At 35.9% G+C, this 26,013-nt stretch overlaps 1 protein-coding gene across 1 annotated transcript in view; it reads right to left on the bottom strand.

Moving 5' to 3' along the window:
• The window catches only part of STXBP5 (syntaxin binding protein 5 (tomosyn)), a 65,992-nt gene extending 40,523 nt beyond the window's left edge, over positions 1 to 25,469 (bottom strand). The window contains exons 1-7 of the mRNA XM_009895530.1: positions 25,447 to 25,469; positions 24,283 to 24,346; positions 20,657 to 20,740; positions 10,330 to 10,453; positions 8,839 to 8,917; positions 2,264 to 2,418; positions 1,129 to 1,201 (exon numbers count right to left, since the gene is read on the bottom strand). Of these exons, the coding sequence (XP_009893832.1) occupies positions 1,129 to 1,201; positions 2,264 to 2,418; positions 8,839 to 8,917; positions 10,330 to 10,453; positions 20,657 to 20,740; positions 24,283 to 24,346; positions 25,447 to 25,469 (602 nt within the window). The remainder of the gene's footprint in view (positions 1 to 1,128; positions 1,202 to 2,263; positions 2,419 to 8,838; positions 8,918 to 10,329; positions 10,454 to 20,656; positions 20,741 to 24,282; positions 24,347 to 25,446) is intronic.
• Between the last annotated feature and the right edge of the window lie 544 nt (positions 25,470 to 26,013).

Below are 26,013 nucleotides of genomic sequence, written 5' to 3'. Positions count from 1 at the left end.
TTTCAGGCACTGCAAACTATTTTGCTTAAGAAAAAAGCCTTGTATAAGCCTTTTTATTTCATCTCATTAAAGCTTGTTTTATTAATCTTTCAACATATGAATGTCGGAAGCTTAATGCCACTGGTATATCAGAAACAAGTTCTGGATACAGCATATGGCAACATAACATTGGGAAAATCTAAAAGAAATTGCTCAGTAGCTGCAAAGTTATCTGGATTAAACTTGACGTTCTTCCAAATTTGAAAGTCTTCATTATGTAAGGTATCGACTCTGAGGATACATATTTAAAGGTTTTTGTTTTGTCCTAGAAGGGAGTTCTTCACAAGGATTCTTTTCTTCATTGACCATTGATGACTTTTAATCAGGAACACCACAAAGATCTCATCCCTCAGTTCTTCTGCCACTTATCGCTTAAAAGTTAGTTGTTACTGCCTGCACTAATTTTAAAACCCTTGGTTAAAAGAATTTGCAGGATCCAGAATTTTTAATCACCACCTAATAGAGTTTACGGATTGTTTTATGGACAAAGTATCAAGAGACTCAAAATGTGTCAGGCAGGTATTAGTTGTGAAAACTGTAATAGGATATTACTTTTCTACTTTTAAGTAATCCCTTAACAAAGCAGTAAACCAGGGAATAGATTCCTAATTTTACGTATATGATATTTATTGCATGAGTATTGAATTACTTTAAGCAATACAAATAGCAATTTATTTGGCAATAAAATCAGAAAATATTCATGTGATGACAACAACACTTGTGTCGGCCACAATTACCTGGCTTATCTCAACAGTTGTTCCCCCTGGTCCCTTCCTGAAAATTCTGAGCTTCCCTCATAGCACTCAAGGAATCAATTTCAAAATAAACTGTGATAATTAAAAAGCAACAGTGATCTCTAAGTAACTTCTGTCAGTCAATTAAGCCTGGAAAAAGTCACATAATATTCTACCCACCTACTACATACTAACTTGAGAAAAGTTGATCAGGTTTCTGAAGAAACCTAATATTTAATATTCAAAATTTTATGTTCTGGACAGGGAGGTATTATGGTAGATTAAAAAGCTATAGAGAAGAACCATAGGCTGAGCGCTGCAGTCAGCCATTAAAAAGACTACACAAGGTTCTTACCCATTTTGTGCAAGGTCAATCAGTACTAAGTCCTTTTCTAGGAGAACAACTACAGCATATGGTTCCTGAAAGTCTGAAAACAAAAAAGAAAAAAGTTACTTAGTGGTAAATGTAGTTCTTGCACGAACAGCCTCAAGAACGTGATCAGTCCTTGCACTCTATCACTTGAGAGTAGAAAAGAGATGACTATACAGTTCCTGAAGATATATTTTATACCCTCACCCCCCTGAAGACTCCAAGTTAAGTTTGGAAAAGGCACGCTCTACCTTCCATTCAATATTCCCAACTCTCTTCGAATTTGCTGGAACCATTTAAACAGCTCAACAGAAAAAGGAACATGCAGAGGAACTTGTATAAGCAGTATTTTTGAGAAAGAGCGAGTTACAGAACAATAACATCCTCCCCCCCCCAAAGTGCTTTTCCTCATATTTAGTGAGGTTTAAATTCCAACTGCTTAAAAAATGGATTGAAAGACAGACAACTTGACACCAAAATAAGACAATTTAAAGAGATTTCAAAGTTCATCTTGACCTCTTTCAGGAAGACCTCAAATTCTGAGCTAAGCAGCTTTGTATACTCTGATGGAATTTGACAGCTAAAAACATTGGAATCATCACAAATATAATATTATTAATCTGGCACAACCACCTAAACTATGACAAAAAAATCCTCTTCTGCAGGAGATTACAGGTTACCGATGAACTTCATGTGAGCATTGGAATGAATAAAGTCACTAGAAGTTGAGTACTACACAAATGCTAATCAAGATTTAGAATTGACGGGAAAGGCCTCGTGTGCTCAAATAAATATTGATGAACACATCTGCTGCAGCAGCTACAGCTTGAAATTGTAATGCTACTTTTTGTCTGCACATGCTTTTGGGATTAAAGGAAGGAAAGACCATGCAACCAGTAATCAGCATTCTTCTAGAAGCAAAACAGGTTTAATAATAAACTATTCTATTATGATGCTTTGGGAAGCAAAACAGACTTCAGACAATAGGGATAACAGATGCTGCCGCTGCCGTCTGATCCCCAAAGATAAAACAGAAAGGCAATAGTAAAGAATATTCTGATGGGATGAAATCACAGAAAGAAGAGGTCAAAGTACTGAGAAAAATCTTTACAGAGCATACCATTAGGATACGGCGTTTCACAGAGGGTAAGAAAATCAACAATAGAATAATCCATTTCTAGCACAGCAGTACTTTTCCCATGCATAACTGTTAAACAGGGTCTTCTTCCTACAGTGTCATATGACAAGCCTCCCGAGAGAATGATGAAAGGGTCCCTGGAATAAAGCAGAAGCATTTAGGATCAAGCCAAGATAATGTGTAAAAACAGACTGGGCAGGTTTTGTAACCTTATAATAAAATTTAACAAGATACCATTAAGCAGACATACATTAAGAATAATGCAAACCAGCTCTCCACATAATGTGCAGCTTGCGTATGTGCTTCAAACCTTAAAAAACAGGAGTTAGACTACAACTCAAGTCAGACACCTCTTCCAAACTTTTTCTTCTATACTGCTTAATTAACCAATCTTCACAACTGTTTGCCAAGATGAGATTTATTTTGTTAAACTTTGGAATTGTTTCTTTTCTATTGAATTGCAGATTCAGATTTGCCAACAGCCCCATTTATCCATAATATAAAATTTTAGCAGGATCAGGAAGAAAAATTCCCATTTACTTACTGTACAGAATTACCCTGAATTTTGAAGGATAAACAATTTTGCAAATAGTGTAAAGTTATTTTGCAGTCACAATAACACGACTGTCTTAGAGAAGCAACCAGTTACTTGATAAGATTCAGAGACCTAACAACTTTTAAGAAGCAAGGACATAAATAAATGCCCATAGTTCTCCCATCACATGTTTACTCTAGACATTTTATCTATTTCCCCCCCCCCTTCCACCATGCACAAATTTCAGGGAACTACTTCTGTATCATAGACTACTTCTACTGCATAATTAAATGGCTGAGTACAGGAAAGCAAAAATATTTCTTCTAGTCTTAAGAAAAGAGAACAGAGACTTCCCTTCAAAAATTTTTTAAAAGTCTTTACAGAAACATTTTCATATACATTCACATTTTCTCCAATATGCACAACAATATACAGTTTAGTATCCAAATTTATTAAAAGCAAGATGAAGAAAACATATTCTTTTTACTAGGTATTTTCTTTCCTGATTATCAAAAGTCACCACTCATTTTCACACTGTTTATGTATGCCTTTTAAAGAGTTGAAGAAGAAATCTCACCCATTATTGACCACTGCCTCAAATTCTAGGTTATATTCACAGTCAATATTCGGTCCAATTTTGTTCAATATATTTATTAATGACCTGGATGAGGGGACAGAGTGTATCCTCAGCAAGTTTGCTGATGATACCAAACTGGGAGGGGTGGCTGACTCTCCAGAGGGCCGCGCTGCCATCCAGCAGGACCTGGACAGGCTGGAGAGCTGGGCAGAGAGGAACCTAATGAGAGGAAAGGCTGAGAGAGCTGGGACTCTTTAGCCTGGAGAAGAGAAGGCTGAAGGGAGACCTTATTATTGATTACAAATATCTAAAGGGTGGGTTGAAGGAGGATGGAGCCAGACTCTTCCCGGTGGTTCCCAGTGACAGGACGAGGGGCAATGGGCACAAGTTGGAACATAGGAAGTTCTGTTCCAGTACATGGAAAAAACTTCTTTACGGTGAGGGTGACAGAGCACTGGCACAGGCTGCCCAGGGAGGTGGTGGAGTCCCCTTCTCTGGAGATTTTCAAGACCCACCTGGATGCAGTCCTGAGTAATGTGCTCTGGGCAATCCTGCTTTAGCAGGGGAGTTGGACTAGATGATCTCTAGAGGTCCCTTCCAACTCTGAAAATTCTGTGATTCTGTGATTTCTGAAGGAAAAATAGGCACTTAGAGTGTGAAATTCCTCTGATCTACTTTTATGCTCACTTTAGGTAGGAATCCTACCCTTTGCATATGTCTAACTTGGAAGCAGCTAGTACATCAGTATCTGGTGAAAATTTGTAGGTAAAAAAGCACCATCATGACATATTGTGAAAAGGAAGCTGAAGAGATCTTGTATTTTTTGTCTCTTCCTATAACGCCATCTTTACCATACTGTCTAAATGGCTTTCACTAGTTAGCATTTGAAACACAAATATGACAGATTAGGTGCATCTTTTTTCTGGAAAACCATGTATGAAGGGTTTAGTTTATGCACATGCTGCCCTTCATGAGTTTAACGCTTGGCTGAAATGTGCTCTGTGTTAGCAGCACTGAGGGCAAAGCAGACTGAGATAAGCTTTCAGTTTCTACAATTATTTCACAATCTGCCTGATCCTTCAGAAAGCCCCATGACTGAAGAGTTGATAGGACCAAAGAGATCTGCTGGCTGAGGAAGAGACCTCAAAGGAGTGGCCATAAATTAGACCATGGGTCCACCGAGTTCAATATCCTGTCTCCAACAGTAGCTGAAAGTGTATTTCTAGAAAAGGAGTAAGTTTTCATTTAATCTCAATTCTCCATATTGGAACCTCACACAATCTTTTATGGTCAGGTCCATGAAGTAATTTCAGGAAAAGGAGAAACTTTAATTTAACCTGGTATTTTTCAGGATGTCAATGAAGAGAAAAATACTGTTGTGATGTACTTGCGGTATCTTATTGTGCTGGAATGATTTATTGCAGTATTTTTTTGTCTTCGTAAAATCATTAGTTTTTTAAACAATAAGGCTGCCAGGACAAATTTGCAGTAATTATTAGATTTGCGGGTTCACCAAGATCAACTGACAATATTGAAGTGACAAATTTCAGTTTCTAAGTTTTGTACATCACAGTGAAAACTGCATGGTGGTTTCTCCTGCTTTTATTTCTCAAGGTAATCAGGTTGCTTTGGGCAGGCTTGCCAGAGTCTGTATCCTTATGAAGTAAAGAATGGAAGAGCTAAGAATAGATTACACAGTCCTGTCACAGGGATTTTTCACAGATGAGTCAAAAATTAAAGTTGATGTTAGTCTGCCAGAAAGACTAATACAGGTTTATGTATGAACTTTTTGTATTTTCATGAAACCATAGATTTACCATGAACACAAGCTGTGTGTTTTCCAACTAAACACGTAAAGTGTTGCCCTTCAGTTGTGATACATATTAAAAGTTTAGTGCACATAAATAGAAATGAATGATTTAAAAGAAAAAAAAATTGTACTTAATAGACAAGACTGATCCCACTTTGATAGTTATAGTTTACTTCCCTGAAACAATGGAAAACATTAACAAAAAGCAGTGCTAAGCTCTTGGAGAATTGCTATATAGCATTTTTAGCAGCTGCTAACACAGAGGTTCTTCTTTGAAACAGCTATGCTTCAGTAGGTTTGGAAGCAACCCCTTTATATTAATTTCCTCATCAGTTAAATCTGTAAAATCACTTGGGGAACACCATAAAAAATTCACTACAAAGGGCAGCAATGTTTCATTGAAAAAAATTTTTCAGGAAACACAGGATTAGGTCTTGCATTGTATAAAAACGTAACACAACTGAGAACTGAGTGACTCAAAACCCTAGAGAATGTTTCTGATCAATTTTAGAAGTAAACTGTCAAATGTCAGTCAGTTTCTGGCAATCTGGATGCTAGAGGGAACAGCATATACAGAAGTTAGGCCATTGGCACCAGTTGGCTTACTTTTCAAACCATTGGTGAATTTGTCAAGAAGTTAATCCCTAGTAATAAAGGTGGAAACGACTTCAAGAGTTAGTTTAGCTTAAGACTGGAAATCTTGAAGTGGTAGCAGAGACAAGCTACAAATTCATTTTGGTAAGTGTGCTTTTGAATTGACAGGCTCACACAACAAAGTAGTACTATTCAAAGTAAAAACAGATCAAGAACTTTTACTTATCTGGAGACCTCAGTATTACTGTAACCTCTGGGTCCCAGTTACATACATCCATTTTACTATGAGGTACTGCTCTACAGTTAGTCAGTGACAGCTGCGTTAGCCACCAAGTCAATATCCTTTTTGATTATGTTTTATGGAGAGACTTTGGAGCTGTAATTTCTATTATACAGTGCTCTAGTAGCAAAGAATAAGCTTGGGCAATTTTACAATAATGCTAATATCAACCAGAGCAAGTACAATAAAGGACTGAATCTGGAGGGGTGGGAAATAGCATTAGGAAGCTCAAGAACTTCTCTAGATTCACTTTAGGCAGAAAAATATGCATAGAAGCAACACGGAAACCATTTCAGCAAGCTCAAAAGGTAAGCTACCTTGGAACTCATTGCTTCAGAAAGAGATGGAGCATTTTAGATGAACTCAAATGGCTGGAAAATGATGACATTGTCCTCAGGGATCAGAAAATTACGCCACTTTACTCAAGGAATATACCAAGAACTTGCCTTTCAACCCCCTAGTCCAGGTACAGGACAACTTTCAATAGCAACCTTTCTACATATATTCTTCCAGAAATAAAACTAGAGGTATACTTTTGTTGTAGGGTAAGCAACTTTGGCTTTGAAGATTTCACAGGCACTATCTGCAATAGACTTAAAAACCCCAATGACAGAAAACCCACAGACTTAAAAGATAAATAGGTAGTCTGTAAGAACCAGAAAAAGCCTCAATGTCCTCCTGTTTCCCTGACTCCAGCTTCACAATATGGAGAACATAATGGAGGAAAAAAGTGAGAAGGGATAAGAGCTGCAGCAGTACAAAGAGGTCTGCAGCAGTACAAAGGGGCTACAAAGGTCTGTAGCCCCTACTACAGGCTGCAATCAGTTATGTTCCTTCTGTGTTGTTCCGGACACCTTTTTTCAAAAAGTTTTTGAAGTACTCACTGTTTTTCACAATTAAAAAAGTTAGGTGAAATAACTTCAACATGCATTAAACAGTACCTCTTAAATATGTTGTAAGCTTTTTGGGTTTGTTTTCTTTTGTGTTTGCTTTTGAAGAACAGTTAGAGCAGACTGCTACAGAAGCAAGTTTATTTGGCTTGTTTCTTATATTCTTTCGGTAGCTAGAAAAACTTTGGTCCTGGCCAGGAATGATTCTCCTATGTGCTACAGAAATTAAACCATGAACAATTAGCATGTTCATACCTAATCAATTTCAATTGGTAAAGAGAAAAACTATCAAAGATTTAAGCACTGAAAAGTAGTTCTGCTTTGCCTTAAAATGCTTGTAATACCATTACAAGTGAAACTGAAAATTCAAGTGTGAACTGGAATACATCTAGCACTAAATGAACAGATTTTTCAGGGCACTGCTTTACCACCACAGTGTGAACTGGTTTTTTTGCGGTTTTGGTTGTTGGTATGTTTGGTTGTTGGGTGGTTGTTTTTTTTGGGTTTTTTTTTAAAGTTATGGAAAAGTATCATAACAGTTACAGGAGTACACTGAAGACGAAGAAAATAGAGAGAAAATATTAAATTGAACTGCATCCAAACATAGTTTGGATGAACACTGGAAAATGAGAGGTGTAACAAAAAAGCCCACGCTAGGAAGAAGTAGTGTCCCCAAAGAGCTATGTATTATTGGAAATTATATGAGAATAAGCTCCTCTTTAAACTGTGTGAAAAGTCAACTAGTTTTCACATTGTAATATTACAATTGCATAGAACAAGCTTTGAACTAATCCTTTCCTTCAGAATGACTATTCATAACAGAAGGCTTCCGATTGCAGAAATTGTAACTTGCTGAAGCTGAGACTACTTTTGGTTATCTGTATCTTTCTTTAGATCAGCTTTTGACATTTCAGTCGAGAAAGGAATATGCAGACAGATACAGACTGCTTCAAGTAAAATATGGCTTTCCAGCTGATCATAGATGTTTATACATCTGAGAATTAGCCCCAGACAAATTTCTATTTACCTCACTTCCAGCAAACAATAAAAATACACAAACCCACTGATATTATATGCATGGCTATACCAATATATAGTAAGAACCTATATTTCATCAATTAAGTAACCATCTTCTATAGATTTGAATGGCTGGAAAGCAAATGAAAGCAATACATAAACTCCCCCCAAAAATCAAAGAAAAAAAAGAAAAAAATCAACATTTGCAAATAGCTGAACAGGTTTCTATGAATATTTTATCTTTATATTGCACTTTTTACTCAAACACTTTAAAAGCATAAATAGAAGAAATTCCACACTGCTCACAAAATCCTTCAATCCTAATTGCAGTCTTGGTAACAAAACATGCTGCTTAGAATACTGTAATTCCATCTGAGCCTCTTGTTGCAATTACTGCTTTGTTACATTCTCAATGTGCATAATTAGGCACAGTTCACTGCATAAATTACTGCACTCTACTAGAAAAGCTTCTGTCAGTAACATTTTTTGGGGGGTAACATATTAGGAATTCAGAACATTTGTAGGCCACTATTTGTCAAATTTCATTTTTTTCGGGTCTGTGCTTCAGGGTCTTCTGAGCTTTATCAGCCTTTTTTTCTTCTTTAATATTCTCAAAAGATTGAGTAAAAATACACGAGTTTAGTAGCATGGAAGAAGCATGTAGATAATGTGTAAGCAGTATCTTTACCTAAGTTAAGGTTTGTATGTAGTGATTTGTTCACATGTTTTTATAGTTTATTCAGCAACACGTGTGCCATCAGGATACATATCCAATCAACTGGAAAACAAAGTACGTTCCCAGAGAGCTGCACTTATTTTACATATGTTAATTTTGCATACAGAACAAGTCTTACCCAGCTCTAGTTGTTTTATATTCCACCTTAAGGATAGGTTTGCAGGGTTCTGGCTTCTTTCCATCCTTCAGCTGCTTTCCTAAAGTGAATTATTTTCTTATATTAATCTTACAGTTCCATAACATAATGCAACTTGGAAAGTAGAACATTAATACAAACATATATTCAACACCTCTGACAATTGTAAACTATGCCTTGGAATAATATCATTAAAAATTTGTTAAAACTCTAAATACACCAATATAAAATATTTACATTTAGGATTTTTTTTTGTTGGGTGGGGTTTTTTGTTTAAGTGCTGTAGTATATTTGTTTTCAAAAATATAGTCCTCCCCTAAAATGTTGTTTTAGGTAGCACTGGGACATTTATCTCATGTCTACCATTTTGCAATTAAAATGGATCAGCTTACAAGTAAAGTGAGGCTAAGACTTGAATTTGAACGTGAAGGCCCACTCTGTCTCTACTGTGCACTATTAGCAACTAAATCTTCTACAGACACAATTTCCCATGGAGTCAGTAGAAATTAAGAGTACGGTGTAAATATGTTGGTTGTTTTTTTTTATCCAAACATCGATAAAGTCTGATACTACTATAAAGTTCTGCAGAGAATTTAATTTGCAGCCCAAGATCAAAATAAAAACAGTTCTTAAAAGAGGCCAAAACATATTAAACTAAAGCTAATCTTGAATAACTAGTTTTACTACTACAGTGTCAGTTTTTTGTTTTTCACTGCTGCAGGACCATATAGAAACCCACAGCTTCCTTTTTCCACTCTAGTCCACAGCCAGCACAGTGAACATGGACTGGCTGGAGGCTCAGATAGGTTAACCAGGATGCTTAACCACAGCATCTTGTACTATGACCGTAACCTCACAGATTATCCTCTTACATTCACACTTAAGAATCTGAAGTAAATAAGTTGCTAAGGCATGATTTAGACACATGTACACCATGTAAACCTGGCATTTGTATAGAACATTTTTGAAAAGCAGCAGTCTATTTCACAGAACAACATGTAATGTTACTTTCCTAGATTAACATTAATGCAAGACTTCTGAGAAGTGGGAACAACTTACCAGATGCTAGTCTTACTGTTACAAGTCTTTCCAAGAATTTATATGGTAATCTACACATTTATACATGAAACAGATGCTTGCTTATATGTACTTTAAACAACATATGGGATTGTAATGCCAAGCAAAAACCAAGACCTGCAAAATATGCATTAGTTAATTTTGAAATCAAGGCCATTGTGTGAGATGCCAGCTTAAAGTTCAGAGGTTTAGACAAAACTGTGCTGATTTTGATTCTTAAGACTGGGCTTTTTTTTTTTTTAAATAAATCTACCATAATTTGATATGACATTATTTTTTTTTGCTTGTACTGCAAATGCATTTTTAATACTTGGTTTTGCAAAACACACTTATATTAAAAGTAAGTTCTGTGTTTTAAAAGCTGTCAAACAAAGTAGGTATCCATTTTCATCTTACCGTGTGGAGTGATTGTCTGGAATGGTTTGGTAGGAGATTTTACATTCCATATGGTCAAGGTACCATCTGAGTGACTACAAATAAATTGTTTTCCTTCATGATGCCAAGCCACAGAGTGAATAGCCTATGCAAGAAAAAAAAAAAAACAAAACAAAAAACATGGAACAGTGGAAATTGAGTATCTTAGTATCATTTTATCCTTACTCCTTCCTCAATTACATTAGATAGCAAAAGGAAAGTAGAGAAAGCACTAATTAAATCATGCTGCCCCCAGTAAGTTTTCCATTTTTAAGTACTTCTTTCAGACATACTTTATCCACTGTCTTCATTGTAGTGACATGTTTAAGGGGAAAAAAATCCTCCTCAGTGTAGTATTAAAGTATTTTTCAACAATGGCTAGCACACAGAGAACAACTGCAAACAGTTATGTGAGCTTTTGCTAACCAAAATTTTCTATTATTGGGAAAAATACACTGTTCATATTAAAAATGCCTACTTGATGGGATTAAGTTTTAAAAGCCATTTTGAGATGTCTATGTGGATGCACACAAGAGGCACGCGTGGGTTGAGAACATAAGTAAAACTGAAGTAATAAGATTTTTTGGAAACTATGATGAATGATGATGTTAACAAAATACCAGCTTGAATAAGCATTCTAATGTTACAATGGCAGTTTTGAGGTACAGAGACGCGTAGGAATCTACTATTAAATCTTTCCACACATACAAAACCATCTTTACATTCATAAAATTAGGAAAGCAATGATTAAGCTACACCACATCAAGCCTTACTGCAGAAAAAAGCTGACTAAACAAAATCTAGTTGCTGCCTTAAGGTGAGAGGAAAGTAAACAGTGAAGCAAAGAATACAAATAAGGCAGAGATTAACTAGTAAGAAGAAACTGGTGCTATTTCTGTTTCCTGCATCTCTGTTCATGGAGACATTATGAAACCATCAGGTGATGTTCAAAGGAATTTCAGTTATAGCATGAAAATATCAATAAACAATGAAAACCTGAAGTATTTCTCTACTACCCAAAAGGTGCAGAAGGAAGTTTTACCTGCTAGAAGTATGGAACTGTGATATTACTGAGTAGGTAGTTTTGCTTAATACTTATGGTAAAGACGTTACTCTAGGTAAACTGAAAGGAGGACATGAATATGTGAAAGCTGATGGGCTGTACAATACCATCTTTTGAGGGGTTACCCTCAGTAGAGATTCTGTCTGTAAGCAGGGCTTAGACTCACACCAGCCGCTCAGATACCTATGGATTTCCTCTGAGAGGAAACCTGGGTGTGTGAGTGGTAGGGAACACTAACTAGCAGTGAGAGATTAGGCAGTAAATTACTAGGTGAAGAAGAAATCACACAAGAGATCGAAGTTAGCTTTGCCTAAACTGATTGTACACAGATCAGATCTTCACATTTCATAAGAGTATACAGAAAAAAAAAAAAGAGTTTCCAGCAATATGATTGGGAGAATCTAGAGATTAAACGGCAGAGGAAAATAAGTACACTTCAAGAGTCTTCAAAAATAACTTTTCCAACTTAAAGAAGTAGATCTGGATAGCTGCAAACTACAGATTAACTAAATTTATTATTTCTTTGTGAAACTTAATCTTGTTCCGTATGTAGTGTGAAATCACTGTATATTTTGTTAGAAGACAGATTCAGTGTTATCAATGTCACATCTACACATACATAGTTCAAACCTAGACATTTCAGATGAAGCCTCCAAGAGTCAAAGTGAAATAGTCTTGCTCATTCTGTCTGTAAGAAATTATTATTTAGGAAATAAAAGGCAGTATTATAAAAGAAACTTTGCATAAATATTGAAAACGTGTTTTTCTTTACCAACATAGTATCAAAGTCAGGGATCAACAGGTTTGAAAGTTCAGACTTGGTAAAGCAAAGGTTGCATTTCAAAATGCTCTTTTCACTAAGAAAATAAGTTATCTATACTATGACTAGTAATACAAGTAATAAGTATGTTTCAAGTACTCTCCCATCTGAAGTCTAAACCTGACAATTGTAGGCAGCCCATAGTGTAAAAGCATATCAGAAACTGCTCTGTTTATGTAGAAAGAGGTCTTAAGAATCAGTAAGAAAGCAAACTTTATAGAAGGATAAATCTGAGAAATTAACACTTCTTTTTTGAAAAAGAAGGTCAAGAGGAAAAAAATGCAACAACCCATTACTGTAGAAATGGTATTAATGCTTATGAACATAAAAAGATCTGATAAACTAAGCACAAAAGAAGGATGACTGCTATCACTTAATTTCTGCAAGGAACCTGATGGGATGGAAAGAATGAACAATGAGGCCATTGGCTTTATGGCTATTTGTTGCCTAGTTTTATAGAGCATCTAGTTAGGTTTAGCAATGCACCTAAATATAATTTAAAGCATAACAAAACCACGTTTTATGTATTTTTAAAGTAATCCAACTAACAATTCTGTGGGCTGAGTAGAATAAACTTTGGTAGAGAGCACTATCCTTTGCTATTACAGAATTCACAACTTTTTGTAAGCCTGAAAAATAAAACCAGACAAGTAAGTAGCTGTAGCATAATCTCTACGTATACTACAGGCTAGTTATCTACAGTCATAAGTCAGTCACAATGAAAAAGTTGTCATCGTGTGTCCCCCCCCCCCAGTTTACACAAAACTTACTGATGCAGAATAAAACTCTAAAAGTTTTAATCGTAATTCTCATCTTGATTTAAAACTTCATCTGGCACCATTTTGGTACCGTAATATAACAGTGTGCTTAAATCAGCTGGTACTGATTCAACTGTCTCAAATATTTTCGTGGAATATATCACTGGTCATACGGATCCCAAACAGACAGTAATCCCTTATGACAGGATCATGTACTAGTAACACAAAAGATTGCTACTATATTTAAGGCACAAGGCATTTGCATCCTTAAGAGGAGTTGGTGTGTCAGGTAACCCAAGTCCTGACCTCAGTTTTGAGTGTATTTTTCCACCACGGGGATTTTCTCACAGGTAATTAATGACAGAACAAGAGGGAATGGCTTCAAGCTCCAACAGGGGAGATTTAGACTGAACATTAGGAAAGAATTTTTCACAGAAAGAGTGGTCGGGCATTGGAACAGGCTGCCCAGGGAGGTGGTCGAGTCACCATCCCTGGATGTGTTTAAGAGCCGTTTAGATGTGGTGTTGGGGGATATGGTGTAGGGGAGAACTTTGCAGAGTAGGGTAGATGGTTGGACTCAATGATCCCAAGGGTCTCTTCCAACCTAGATAATTCTATGATTCTATGAATTCATAAATATATATATACAAAAAAATACCTTCTCTTCTCCCTTTTACAGCTGATTATACGCATACCATTTGATACTGCTCTTGGTATCTCATCTTCCTCCAAGACAACATACATGCAGAAGCGTATTGTTACTTCAATGTGAATACAAAAACTATTTATTTAAGCAGTTGCCCCTGTTTCTAAAAGACTTTTAACCCATTTTTCTAATACCAAGTTTAGACTACTGCAAATACAGTTGCTACAACTCAGAAAAGAAAAAAAATCTAAGTAAACTGGCTTGCCTTTTTTTTTTTTTTTTTTTAAATAATATGCACCTCCTTAATTGTTTTTCAAGTATAACACAATCTTTGGCAAAATGTTTCTGCATACTTTCCCACAGGAATGCACCTGAATCATGGAGAACTCCTTTCAACATTCTTTGGATTTGACCATGATTCTTCACTCTTTTGCGCCATTAATTGATCTTGAAATATACTATGCATGACTGGTAAGGTCCATGACATGAGATTAGTTATTCTGCAACCAGGCTGTTTACCATAGCCTATTCAGATTTCACTGTCCTCCGTTTCCCATGGACAGTATTTTCTAGTAAACTTGAACGGATGATGACACTGACTCCTTTTCTACAGGTTTACCAAAATATTCAAAGTGAGCATAGTAACTTGGGAGTACCTTGTCAATAGCTTAAAAAAGAAAGGGGAAAAAACGCTGCAAATGGGGAAAAAAAAAAAAAAAGTAGTTACTGAGACTTAAATGGCAGTATATCATGATGATCATTTTGATGCAAAGAAATGTGCAAGTGCCTAAGGACTGCATTGACATGCTTTGGTTTCTGGCAAGTCACATGTCAGTGTTGCTTCCCTCCCCGCCCCCCCCTTTAATCCCACAGGCTACTTTGACATGTTTTTAATGCTGTAAAATAATCTCTTACACTCAGCCATGTACCAGAACATTGAGCCTAAAAATAGTAATCTATAATACATTTGCTGAGCTAATGCTATCCAAGCTTACTTTAAATCAGAACAAAATACTACTTGAAGAAAGGACTTTTAAAAAACTAGTTTTAGTTTTCAAAAGTTGCACTTCAATTTTTTAGAAATGAAACTAATAGTTGAAAAATTGTTTTCTTTCATGGATGAAAATATACTATGGGAAATGTTTGCAGTTTAAATGGTATTCCACTTAAGATATACATAACTTTTTTTTTTTTTAAATCCCCAACGTTTGAACATAAAAGGCTTAAGAATGACGCAAAAAGAATTTGTGGTTTTATTTTTCTACTGAGCCTACCCAAGACAAAAACGGATGTTTTGAGAAAAAGGTTTCAAAGAAACTTTCTAAAGAAAAGTTAATTCACAACTGTAGTTCTATCATGTCAAAGATAATTTCCTCCAAATTCTCTGAAAAAGAATGTTGTATTTGTGCATTTTTCTAATTCTAAACATGCAACACATTGCTATTATAATAAAAGGTCCACCGTACTGGAAGTTCAGGAACTCATTTGTAATTTAAAAAAAAAAAAAAAAAAAAAATCAAGAACAAGTTTTAACTAAATTCCACTAGAAAGTTTTGGAGGGAAGAATATGCCAGCAATCAGCACTAATACTAATCATGATCTAGAGATGCCTCCCCCAGTAATAGTTAAGTATGATTAGAAAGGTTTTAGGGGTGGTGGTGTTGCCCACCCAGTAGCATTCCTGTCCTGGGGATAAGTGCTCCTTGTGTTCTTGTGCTGCAACTATCAGAGCAGGGTGCTGGGCAGGCACACGTGTTCAGACAAAGAAAGCACGGACAGTGTTCCGCTGACCTAGCTTTCAAGGCAATAAATGAGACTGCCCCACCACAACATAAGAATTTGCTTCAAGAAAGCCTCCTAAAAGTAAAGTAATTTGGAATGAAACCAAGCAGGAAGCAACAAAGAGATATAATAGGATCCAGCTTCTTCCCCAAGGGAATCACATAGGTATCTTTCCATAAAACCTCTGATCATGCAGGAAGTTTGACCCTCATTGTTCCTTAGCAGAGGAAGATCAGAGCATTCGGACCTTTAGCTCACACCCCAGGCAGAGCACTGCCATTTCTAACAGACACAGGATTAGTCATCACTTTTGCAATGACTGGTGATGCATTTTATGAGACTGATGAGACTACATAGTTAACCAGTACCAGAAGAGTTGTTTGTTTTCAATAAGGTTAGAGCCAGAGAATCTTTCCCCAGTGCTAATAAGCAGGCCTGATTCACCAAACAAGATCCCTCTGTGACTTTCCACTGGAGCAGTCTGAGGTGGCACAGTCAGGGAGGAAGAAGGGAGACGACAGCATTTCCTGCATCTGATAAACAGCTCTGCACCAGATCTCATATGTCACATATCTCGTATGAGCTGAGTTGCTCTCTTCTTACTGGTTGTCAACTCCACACTCAGAAGAGCTCTCATCAAGAAATGTAGTAGAGAAGTAAGTAGAGAACACCAAGGATATAAATCCTGAGGTTTAAAATCCTGCTGCTGATACAGGGTAGAACATCACGTGCATAACCCTCTGTGTGAGAAGAGGTGAAACATGTTCATGGATGGAATACAGCCCTTATGGTCACCGTATGAAAGAAGTCTCTGGCAAAGCCACTGGAGCAGGAAAACAACAAGAAACAAGAGCTAGAAAGATCCTCTGCACAGAAGTATTCAAGTCTACAGGGTTTGCTAGCAGAAAATGAAATCGCAGAGAGCTTTCTCTGCTCTGTGCCACACTTACCAGAAGCAGAGGAGATCTCATGAGATAAGGTATTATTCCGCCACTGCTAGACTCAGCATGCGTACTCTCTTGAGCAAGGAAACCACTACATTGCCAGAAAGTCTACAGATTTTCCTCAAACCTGAAGTTTTCATGCGCAATGGGTCTTCGCGACTGAAACTTTTCTTGGGTGTACAGGAAGAGGGGAAGAGAGTTATACTGTGACTTGCTGTACTGTCATGCAGCCACAACTAATTATGGAAAGATATTGCTGGGGTGGTCAGGTTGATACTGCCTTTTTGGGCAGCAAAATAATCTTAGATTAGACTAAACTAGTCAATAAAGGTCTTGGCAAAACATCACAATACTGTAATAATTATGATAGGTCACGCTAATTATTTGTTATTGGGGATAGAGGGGAGGGAAGAGCTAAATAAGGAATGAGTTTGGCCACCAATTTTTTAGGCTCCTTTATTATAAAGGGAGCAGATGACCTAGTGCTCCAGTCAATGAGAAAAGGTATCGCAGAAAACCACTCAGGAGCAAGCTTAACTCTAAAAGTTTTTAATTGTGTTACATCTTGGCTATAACATCCTTGCAAAAACACTTTGGTTATTTCTATTACATATCTTAAAAATCAGGTTGTGTTGCATGTTCTTGACCAAAGTTTTTCAACTGTGAAGTCAGTATTACACGTTAAGAGAACAAAACTAATATCGGTGTCAAATGTGGGAAAAAAAAAAAAGAAAAAAGATGCAGTTGAGTTTAGACTGGACATATAATAAATTATTTCTGCCCAGAACCGTCTGTGAGTTACTCTCCTCTTACCCAAGACCTTGGTTAGCTGTACCCTCCCTGTGTACTGCTCCATTTAGTCAATTTCCCTGGCTTCTGGTTTTCCATTCTACTTTACAACCTGCACAACTGTACTAGCCTGCCACTGAAGATAATTCTTTGCTTACTATACATACATAGACATTTCAGTTTTGGTGAAGTATTTGAATTGCTAAGTCATTCAACCAGAATGAAGTTTACCATATTATCAGAATTCCAACCATGCCAGTCAGTGTTTTTCACTGTATCAGTTACGGTGTTACTTGTCTAAAACTGAAAAAGTTACCCACCTTTCCACAGTAACCTCTTTCAGCATTAAGCAAGCGAGAATGGTTTTCTCCTGTTAAGGAAGCTGCTCATAAAAACTAGCAAAGTTTTTATTATCTGGCAATACTATTTTATTCTTGCAAAATGCGATATAAGAACTGTTTCTTCTGCGTTACTTAACATTTACATTCACTTACTTGAAACTGTGCTAGCTGAAAAACAGCAAGAACAGTATATTTATATAGGTCACAAGTTAGTCAGCACTGATCATAATATGATTAGAAAGATAGCATTATAGAGTTGAATATTCCTTTCACTGAAAAACTGAGGGAGATTCTACATTTTTGCAGCTAAATACAAAACAGAGGCACTGAAGAATAGAATGAAAGGAAGATACAGGAGAAACCCCACCTCACCTGACTCACACTAAAACAAGGACACATATAACATACATATAATCATTCACTTTCTGCAGCTTTTATTCATTATCTTTTCTGCATCTGATAAGACCTTTTCTCAAGGCCATTGGTCCAAAAACAATTACAGCACTCTACAATGGCACCTTTCAAGAAACACTTATTTTTCAATTCTGTTAGACAAGATTAATTATTTTATTTCTATGCCACTCAGGCCAGAATCCAGAAGAACTTGAAACTGCTTAACTGTGTCACATTCAAATAAAGAGGGACATTATTCTATACTGCCTTTCCCCTTAGAAGATTAGATCTAAGTAACTTGCCCATTGAAGAAGAAATTCCTTGTCATACAATGTTAAATGGATGTGAACCAACAAATTATTACTGCACACAGCAATTCCTTTTCCAAAGAGAAATTTTTCTTAAAGGGCAATCTGAACTCACAAAAAAAGCCTTCTTCAACTTTGAAGACTTGAATGGCCAATTTTTTTTTTTTAAGCAACTTTACTGTATGTTGATTCTCACTAAAGAGAACAGTGAAATTCAAGTTCACTCTATAGATCTTCATTTTTTTCTCTCTCCTTCCTATCTATTCCCAACTTGTGATAGTGCACATTTCTTTACCAAAGGACTTTACCTAAGGTATTCCATTGCGTCTTCTGAAATAAAAAAAGACAACCTGAACAACAAGATGTATTCACTTATAAATCCTACAGGAAATCAAAGATGAAATGGCTGAACTATTCACTGCTGTTTGCAATCTCTCAAATCAGGGTTGGTTCAGGAAAATAAGTATAGAGCTAGTTTTTAAACTAAGGGACCAGAAAAATCAAAAACAACCCCAAACAAACAGCAACATTGTGTCTAGCTGGGGTAAGATTCTAGAAACAGCAACAAAGCTTTATTAAACAGAGATAATCAACATATGGATGAGTATAACATACCAGGTAAGAGAAGTCAACAAGCTTTTTGTAAAAGGAAATCATATCCAACAAACCTCTGAAAATGTTAACAAGCATGTGGCTAACAGAAACATCAATTAAGCTGTCTACACAGTTTTCAGCCTTTTAACAACATCTCTCAAAGGAAACTAAAACCAAACAGACTAGAGATGCTTGAACCGATGAATAATTGGGTAAGGTATCAGGAAGTAAAGCAAGCTAGAATAAAAACAGGCTGGCAGTAATTGATTAGTTCATGGATGAAGGTAATTGGCAGAGCCCCTCAGGGATCTGTGCTGCTCAGTTTATTCATAGATAACTCGGAAAATTAGAACAAGCATATTAAGGTGATAAGTCTGCTGACAGTACCAAAGCATATTCAAGGTAGAAATGAAGATTCCAGTGAAGAACTGCAGAAAGAATTAATTTTTATTGTCCAAATATGTAAATGTGAACCTATGCATAAATGCAATGGACTTTGAGCCGACAATTAACACTGAAGAATGAGACTCTAGTTTTCAGTAAGTGGTTCCAAGGAAGTATCTGCTAAATGCTTGCAGCATTAAAAGGCTAATCCAGCATCAAGATCAAGAGAGAAAGAAAACAAAACCAAACATAATTATTCCACATCATAAATCCAGCACGCCCACATCTTGAATATACTATGTTGTTGTGCTTCTCTTTTATAAAACAAAGATAGAATAGAATGATTAAAAAAGAAAGAAAAGAGCAAGACAAATAAGAGATATAGGAAGAATTTGATTAAGACTAGAAAAAGATGATGGAGATAAGAGTAAGTTTATGAAACAAAGCAACAGAGAATTAATTAGGGGCATGCAATGAAACTGGAAGGTGGAAAATTGCTCTTCACACAACATACTTTGAGGCTTATAAAGACATTTCAGAACACACAAAGAAACCCGATTCAGGTCTGATGTTCTAATACAGCTCTGATGATCTAAGGCTTAGACTACTTCAGAGACTCCCCTTTCAAAGAAACTCTTCATTGGTAGAGCTAACAGACACACAAGCATGAATACCGAGCCAGAATCACCACAAAAAAACCCAAATCCTGTCTTGTGAGAAGTTCAGCACAGAACTAAAGAAAACACACCTTCTGTGACACAAGAAACATGCCTAGGTGGTACTGAACAACGATACAGACATTTTACAATCAATTAAGTGCAATTGAGACTAATTTTATGTCATTTTAAATAAAATACATCAAGTTGCATATTATGTTGAATAATTTTTCTTAATATTGGTCTTTCAGGAAGCCTACATTCTCTCAAGAGTCAAGTTTTAAAGAAATAATGCCATTCAATGACTTTTTTTTTTTATTTTAAACCTCCCCCAGTTTTATTTCAAACCTTGATATTATCCTACAAAGAAAAGGTGTTTATAGAAATGTCCTAATGAGACTATTTAGTGGTTTCTTCCCCTCCCACCACTTTTCAGAATGTCAGAATCCAAATTACAGAAATTGCTATACCATCTTGTTTCTACTTAAAACTCAAGCTCTTAACAGAGTTGAAAGTCACATTACTCAATAACAGAAAAAAATATCTGAAAGCTTCACACCCTAGCCCCCAAAACCAGCAAAAGAAATCCAATCCATGCCACGATTCATTGTTTCATGAACTTCAACTCGATGAACACTTATCTGAAGTTTCTATTATTCAAACTCTATGGCTCTTTTAGAGAAAAGTTCTAGTACTTGCAATTTCAAAGAGACCTATTTATTGATCCACTGGTGTCAGAAGCAGGCGAAGAAATGAAAGAAAATAATAAGAGCCACTATTAGAATAGCAAATAATATCCTTGTAGGAAGTAATGCAGATGAAAAGTCTTACCTCATCATGTGTGTATCGGTAATCCGCCTTCTTTGACTTCAGATCCCATAATACCACTGTTCCAGACTCAAAGCCAATCAGAAGCTGCAATAATAAGCAGATATATTAAGTCTTTATAAGGATATGAAAAATACCATTTGCAATGCCTGTAGTTCTTGCCCCAAAGAAATGCAGTATAATACTACATGTAGTAACTACAAGTACTTATGAATACAAAAAGCAGTGAAGACTTCAATGTTAGAGAGGTTTAGTTTGTACTTCTTGTCCTTCTCCTAAACTTCCAGCTACTACAACTGGCATTCATGCAAAACTAGAAAAAAAATAACACATTCTTCTGAAGAGTCCTTGGAAATCCCTTTGAATTCCAGAAACGTCAACATTAAACTTTAAGTGTCTTCCCTCCTGAGTGAAAATGGGAGGGGGTTGGAAAGAGAAGTTTTTACTGTGCATTTTCTTCACTAGAATTTGTTCTGCTTAGATTTGCTGGAAGAACACACTATACCTTCCTGAAGTTCTACGTAACAGCTCATTATCTATAAAGAAACTATGTAATATAAGATTTCTCCAGATGTTAACCACAATTGAGGTAACTGGCTAAAGGAACACCAGAATATTAGTTGTTAAGGAGAGGAAAGCTAGAGAGAAATTAAACAAGATAGTTTTCCAAATAATTTTTGCAAAAAACAAGATTAAACCATTTCTGCAGGGAGCAAAGATTCAAGTTGCCCATAATAATTGGTCTAACACATTGTTGAGTATCTAACTGTTTTGCTCTCCTATCTTAAGTCCCACTTCACTTAGTGAAAACCAAATAAGGCCAACATAAGGCAGTAGTACCAGTCCTGCCACTTGTTATATAGGAGGCGGCAATGCAGCTTCATCTTCCATAGTTGCTGGATCTACTGTGAGATCTTTCCTTTGAGCAATGTTGGTACAGGAGAAGCAGCTCCTAGCATTAAGTAGCACACCTTCACTCCCACTTCTTTTTCCCAGCACAGACTTACAAACAAACAAACGTATTTTTTGCCGGGATTTACTCGCTGATGAAACAGCCTATTTCCTGTGAGCAAGCAGAAGTGCCTTTAAGAGTGTCCTTCGTATTACAAGTTACAAAACACTGCCTTCACACACATGCCGTTGTAGTCAAGGACAGAGCTCTAAATCAATACCTAGAGGTTTTGCCTGGACAATCTTTTCAGTATGTTAAGAGCTGTACAGTTATTTCCAGTAGGAAATGGATCTCATACCAGCTTACAGGTAAAATATTTAATTTATTTCAGTACTATACAGCACTAAAATACCCTAAAAATATTAGGCACATCTGATCTAGTGACAGTGAATATTAGTGTTTTGGTTTTTTTCTCATGAGTGTCATGTATACTACTATTTTAAATGATCTTGTTTATTGTAAGTCATACTTTATAATTTTTCCTATTTTAACTTTAAACATTAGGGACACGGTTTAGTGGTGGCTTTGGCAGTGTTAGGTTGATGGTTGGACTTGATAATTTTAAAGGTCCCTTCCAACCTAGACAATACTATGATTCATTAGGAAAAAAAAAATATAAAAAAATCAGTGATTAGAAGGCTAATAGCCTGAACAAATTTTAAAAGTGATTACACAGGTTTTTTCCAGCAACATTTTTCTTTTGAGAAAGGAGTGTAAGGTCAGATTCTAAAACACTGATAGACAGACTCATTGATAATAATAGCAATTCTTAAACTTTAATTGGCAATAATTAAATGTGGGGTGGGGGTGGAATACACCAGAATAACTAGATCATTTGTCTTTTCTGAGGTTACCATAGCTTCATTGCATTCATATTCTAGGGTCCACAATTCTGAAATGTGATTCAAACCTAATTCTACAGAGAAACCCATTAGTTACATACTTACTGCAGTGAGCTTCAGCCCAGTGAAAAAAAACAACACGTCTGCTCATGAAATTCTCCTTGTTGGACTGAAATGTCAGGTGTCTAGGATATAAGCCTATAACTAGCTAGCTATTAAAACATTCAAACCACTGCTGAGACAATAGTATCATTCCCTCTCTTCAGTTTTATCCAACACTAACATGTAAAATTAAAAGCAAGTAAACCAAAAAAACATTATTTCTCCTGAGTATGTGGAACACTAGTAAGCAAAATTATTTTCTCTCCTTGAAAACTCTTCACAAATGGGATTTCAGAACTCTAGGATATTTCTGAGCTATTACACTGACAAAAATAATTCATAATTTCATTTGAGTCTAGTCAATCACTTATGCCTGATTAACCTAAAGCATAGTCATAGATGAAAAACAGTCATTAATGAAAAATTGTTTGAAGTGGCATCAAGGTCTCTATGGCTAAACATATTTTTGTCAGGGGTCTACAGACTTTTGGAAAAGATACATTAAGACTGCCGTTTCAAATTCTTCTTTCTTATTTGGCTTTATCCCTATTTTCAAAACTAAGGAAAACCTCTTCTGCATACTCTTCGGTGCAGACTAAGGGAATCTGAACAAGAGTTGAAGCAGACCATGAAGATAACTATATGGGGCACACAGAGCGGGTCAATCATGTGATCCCGTCCCAAGACTTGTAGAAGAGGTCTGTCAACTGAATCACAAACTTAGTCTTGCAACCATGACTTAAGTAGGGAATGTATGATTTGGTACTACAGTAATTGCTGTGACCCAGAGAAGGCATACTAGCATTTTAACTCCTTGCTTTCTCTTTTTGACTCACAAAGTCCTCACTGTGAACTAAAGTTTGTGTTCTACATTGTTTTTGCATGAGGCTCATAACAGATGTCCCAAAGCAGATTTACTTTAATAATACAGAAGGAACTTATGACCATTGAGTTCATAGCTCAAGTTCTTCTTTGTGGCTGCTATGTCAAAGGACATAAAAATTGTCATCTTGTGAGGGCTTCAAGAACATGTACTGTAAAACTTTTTGTCAAGATGAGAAGATGATTATGTCAACACGATCTCAAAAGGAGGAAAAGACAAGTCTAATACATAGCTCTTTCTTACAAGTTTTAGTTAAGTCTACTTTTCTGAAATATCTAATTGTACTACCAGTTAGGTTTTAAGCAATTTATTATAATCACTAGATGCTGTCTGCTAAAAGAGTGTATCAGTTAGACCTCAAATCCCATAAAAACTGCTGCCTTGGATTAGCTAAACTAAAGATGAAGTACACAGTACTCTATATAAATAAGCATTTTAAAGTTGTGAAACAGCAACACCCAAGAGCATTATAATGTTTATTTAATTTCCATCCCACTACTTCTGCACTCAGGTTATGATTGGGTTTTTTGGCAACATCTTAATTTTTACCACCATAAGTTCTTTGCTTTTGTTTTCAAGAATTTTTGCAATTAAGCACTTTAAGCTGTGTTTTCAAATGATTCTGATTACAAAATGCACTCAATTATTCCAGTAATGTGTCCTACAGTCATATGTCTGTACCTTGCTTGATATTATTTTTAGAGCCTAAAACCATGATTTAGCTTTCCTTTATGCTTTTAATGTTGTCCTCATCTATTTAATCATTCCTTAAAAAACAGTGGTAACTATGCTTTAATAAAAAGTCTTGCTTCAAAACTAATGTATTGAATAGTCTTTAAACATATCCTACCTTTCCTTCATCCATTGGATTGTCACTAATGTGGACAATAGGTCCTGGGTGAGATTTGGATGACCTAAACAAGAAATATTTCCATTTAATTAAAAAAAAAATAATTCCCCTGCCCAAAACTGCATCTCAAAATGACTGCATGTAATATGGATTCTGCAGATAGAGACTACATGTAAGCAAACTATTGGCATTTCTGCATGGAGTCACTTTCCCTTTTATCTTCAAGCCCATAAATACTTTCCGTCTATTTTTAGGCATTCAGTTTCTGTCTTTTTATAAGAAGGAAAGACTTATTTACTGCTTATTTGCAACACAGAAAAAGTTGCTATTAGCTTTACAATATCTATCTTAATGTTTGTTCTTACAGAATTGACACAGTTGGATAAAATGCTTATTTTTATGCTGGAAAACAGGTCTTCCCATTATTCATAAATTGCCCAAGCTGAGCATTGTTAAAACAAGACTTTCTGTTGACTTCTTGCTATTGAAGAAGATGGACTAATGAAGAGCTGTATTTGTTTCAACAACCTTTGGCAAGTGATGGACTTCACATACGTTTTGAAGATAGACATACCATTCTGGAAACAAATTAACAGCACAGGAACAGCAGCACACAAGTATACATTTTCACCCACAAAACACTACACTTGCATACACGAATTTAATATCAAAAAAGGAGCAGCAATGACAATATCTGTAAAAAATACACTTCGCTCTTGGAATAGGCTTATTTAAATTTACATTTTCAGCCAGTAATTTTATACTCAGCATGCATCAGCCCTCTTACAATGAATATCTTTATACTTTAGGTTTTAACCTCAAAACCATAGAAGTGACATACCTGCCCAAGTACCAGCCATATCATATTTTAAGATAATGATTATGTCTATTTTTATATTGTCTATTTCCTCTATTTTTATGTCTATTCCAGGCACTGTAAGTGTTATAGGCAGAAACATCTATGTTGATATTAAGACTTCACATTTATGAGAATAAAAAGTATTTACATGACTATTTATGTACTTTAATAATGTAATTGGTGTAGTGAGACTAATATGGAGGCCACTATAGGTAACAATGACATTTCTGCAAGTGATGTTAATGCATCTGAGAGACTTCTGTTCCCCCTACCCTGGCCAACAAACAACACTTGATTAAACTTACAGTTCAATGGCTTTATTCCACATGATGACATAGCCTGAGAGAGTAAATGATTCCACATTGACAATGTGAATGTTTCCTCTTTCGGTGCCCACATATAGCCATTTACTTTGGAAAGGCAGATGACAAAATGTTATCCTGAAAGAGAAAGCCACCAAAAAGAGAAATTAAAGAAAAGGCAGTAGGCAAAGATGAATAAATAAGACAAGTTACAGGAACAGAAATGTAAGAAAGCCAGTGCATGACAAGTCAGAGATGCACATTGTTAAAACTTCAATAAACAAGAAATACAAACTTAAGTATTTGAAAACTATTAAGTCATTCAGATAAATATCACACAGCCACCTTTGAAAATTGTCATATTGAATGTATTTGCTCAAGATTGCTGTCATTTTAAACTTAAAATACAATACTCATGTTATAATCAATAAATGTCCCTTTGAAATCTATCTAATTTCAAGTTCTAAAGAATAAAGGATTTTTAGAAGTAGCCTTAGGCACATTAAGCTGGTTTCAAGTGAGGAGACAAAGGCAGAAAATAAAGCATAAGAAATGTAAGTTTACACTTAC

The sequence above is a fragment of the Charadrius vociferus genome, unplaced genomic scaffold, assembly GCF_000708025.1.
Source record: "Charadrius vociferus isolate BGI_N301 unplaced genomic scaffold, ASM70802v2 scaffold142, whole genome shotgun sequence".
Lineage (NCBI taxonomy): Eukaryota > Metazoa > Chordata > Aves > Charadriiformes > Charadriidae > Charadrius > Charadrius vociferus.
The sequence above is the reverse complement of the archived record's forward strand: the minus strand, read 5'-3'. Positions and strand labels throughout refer to the sequence as shown.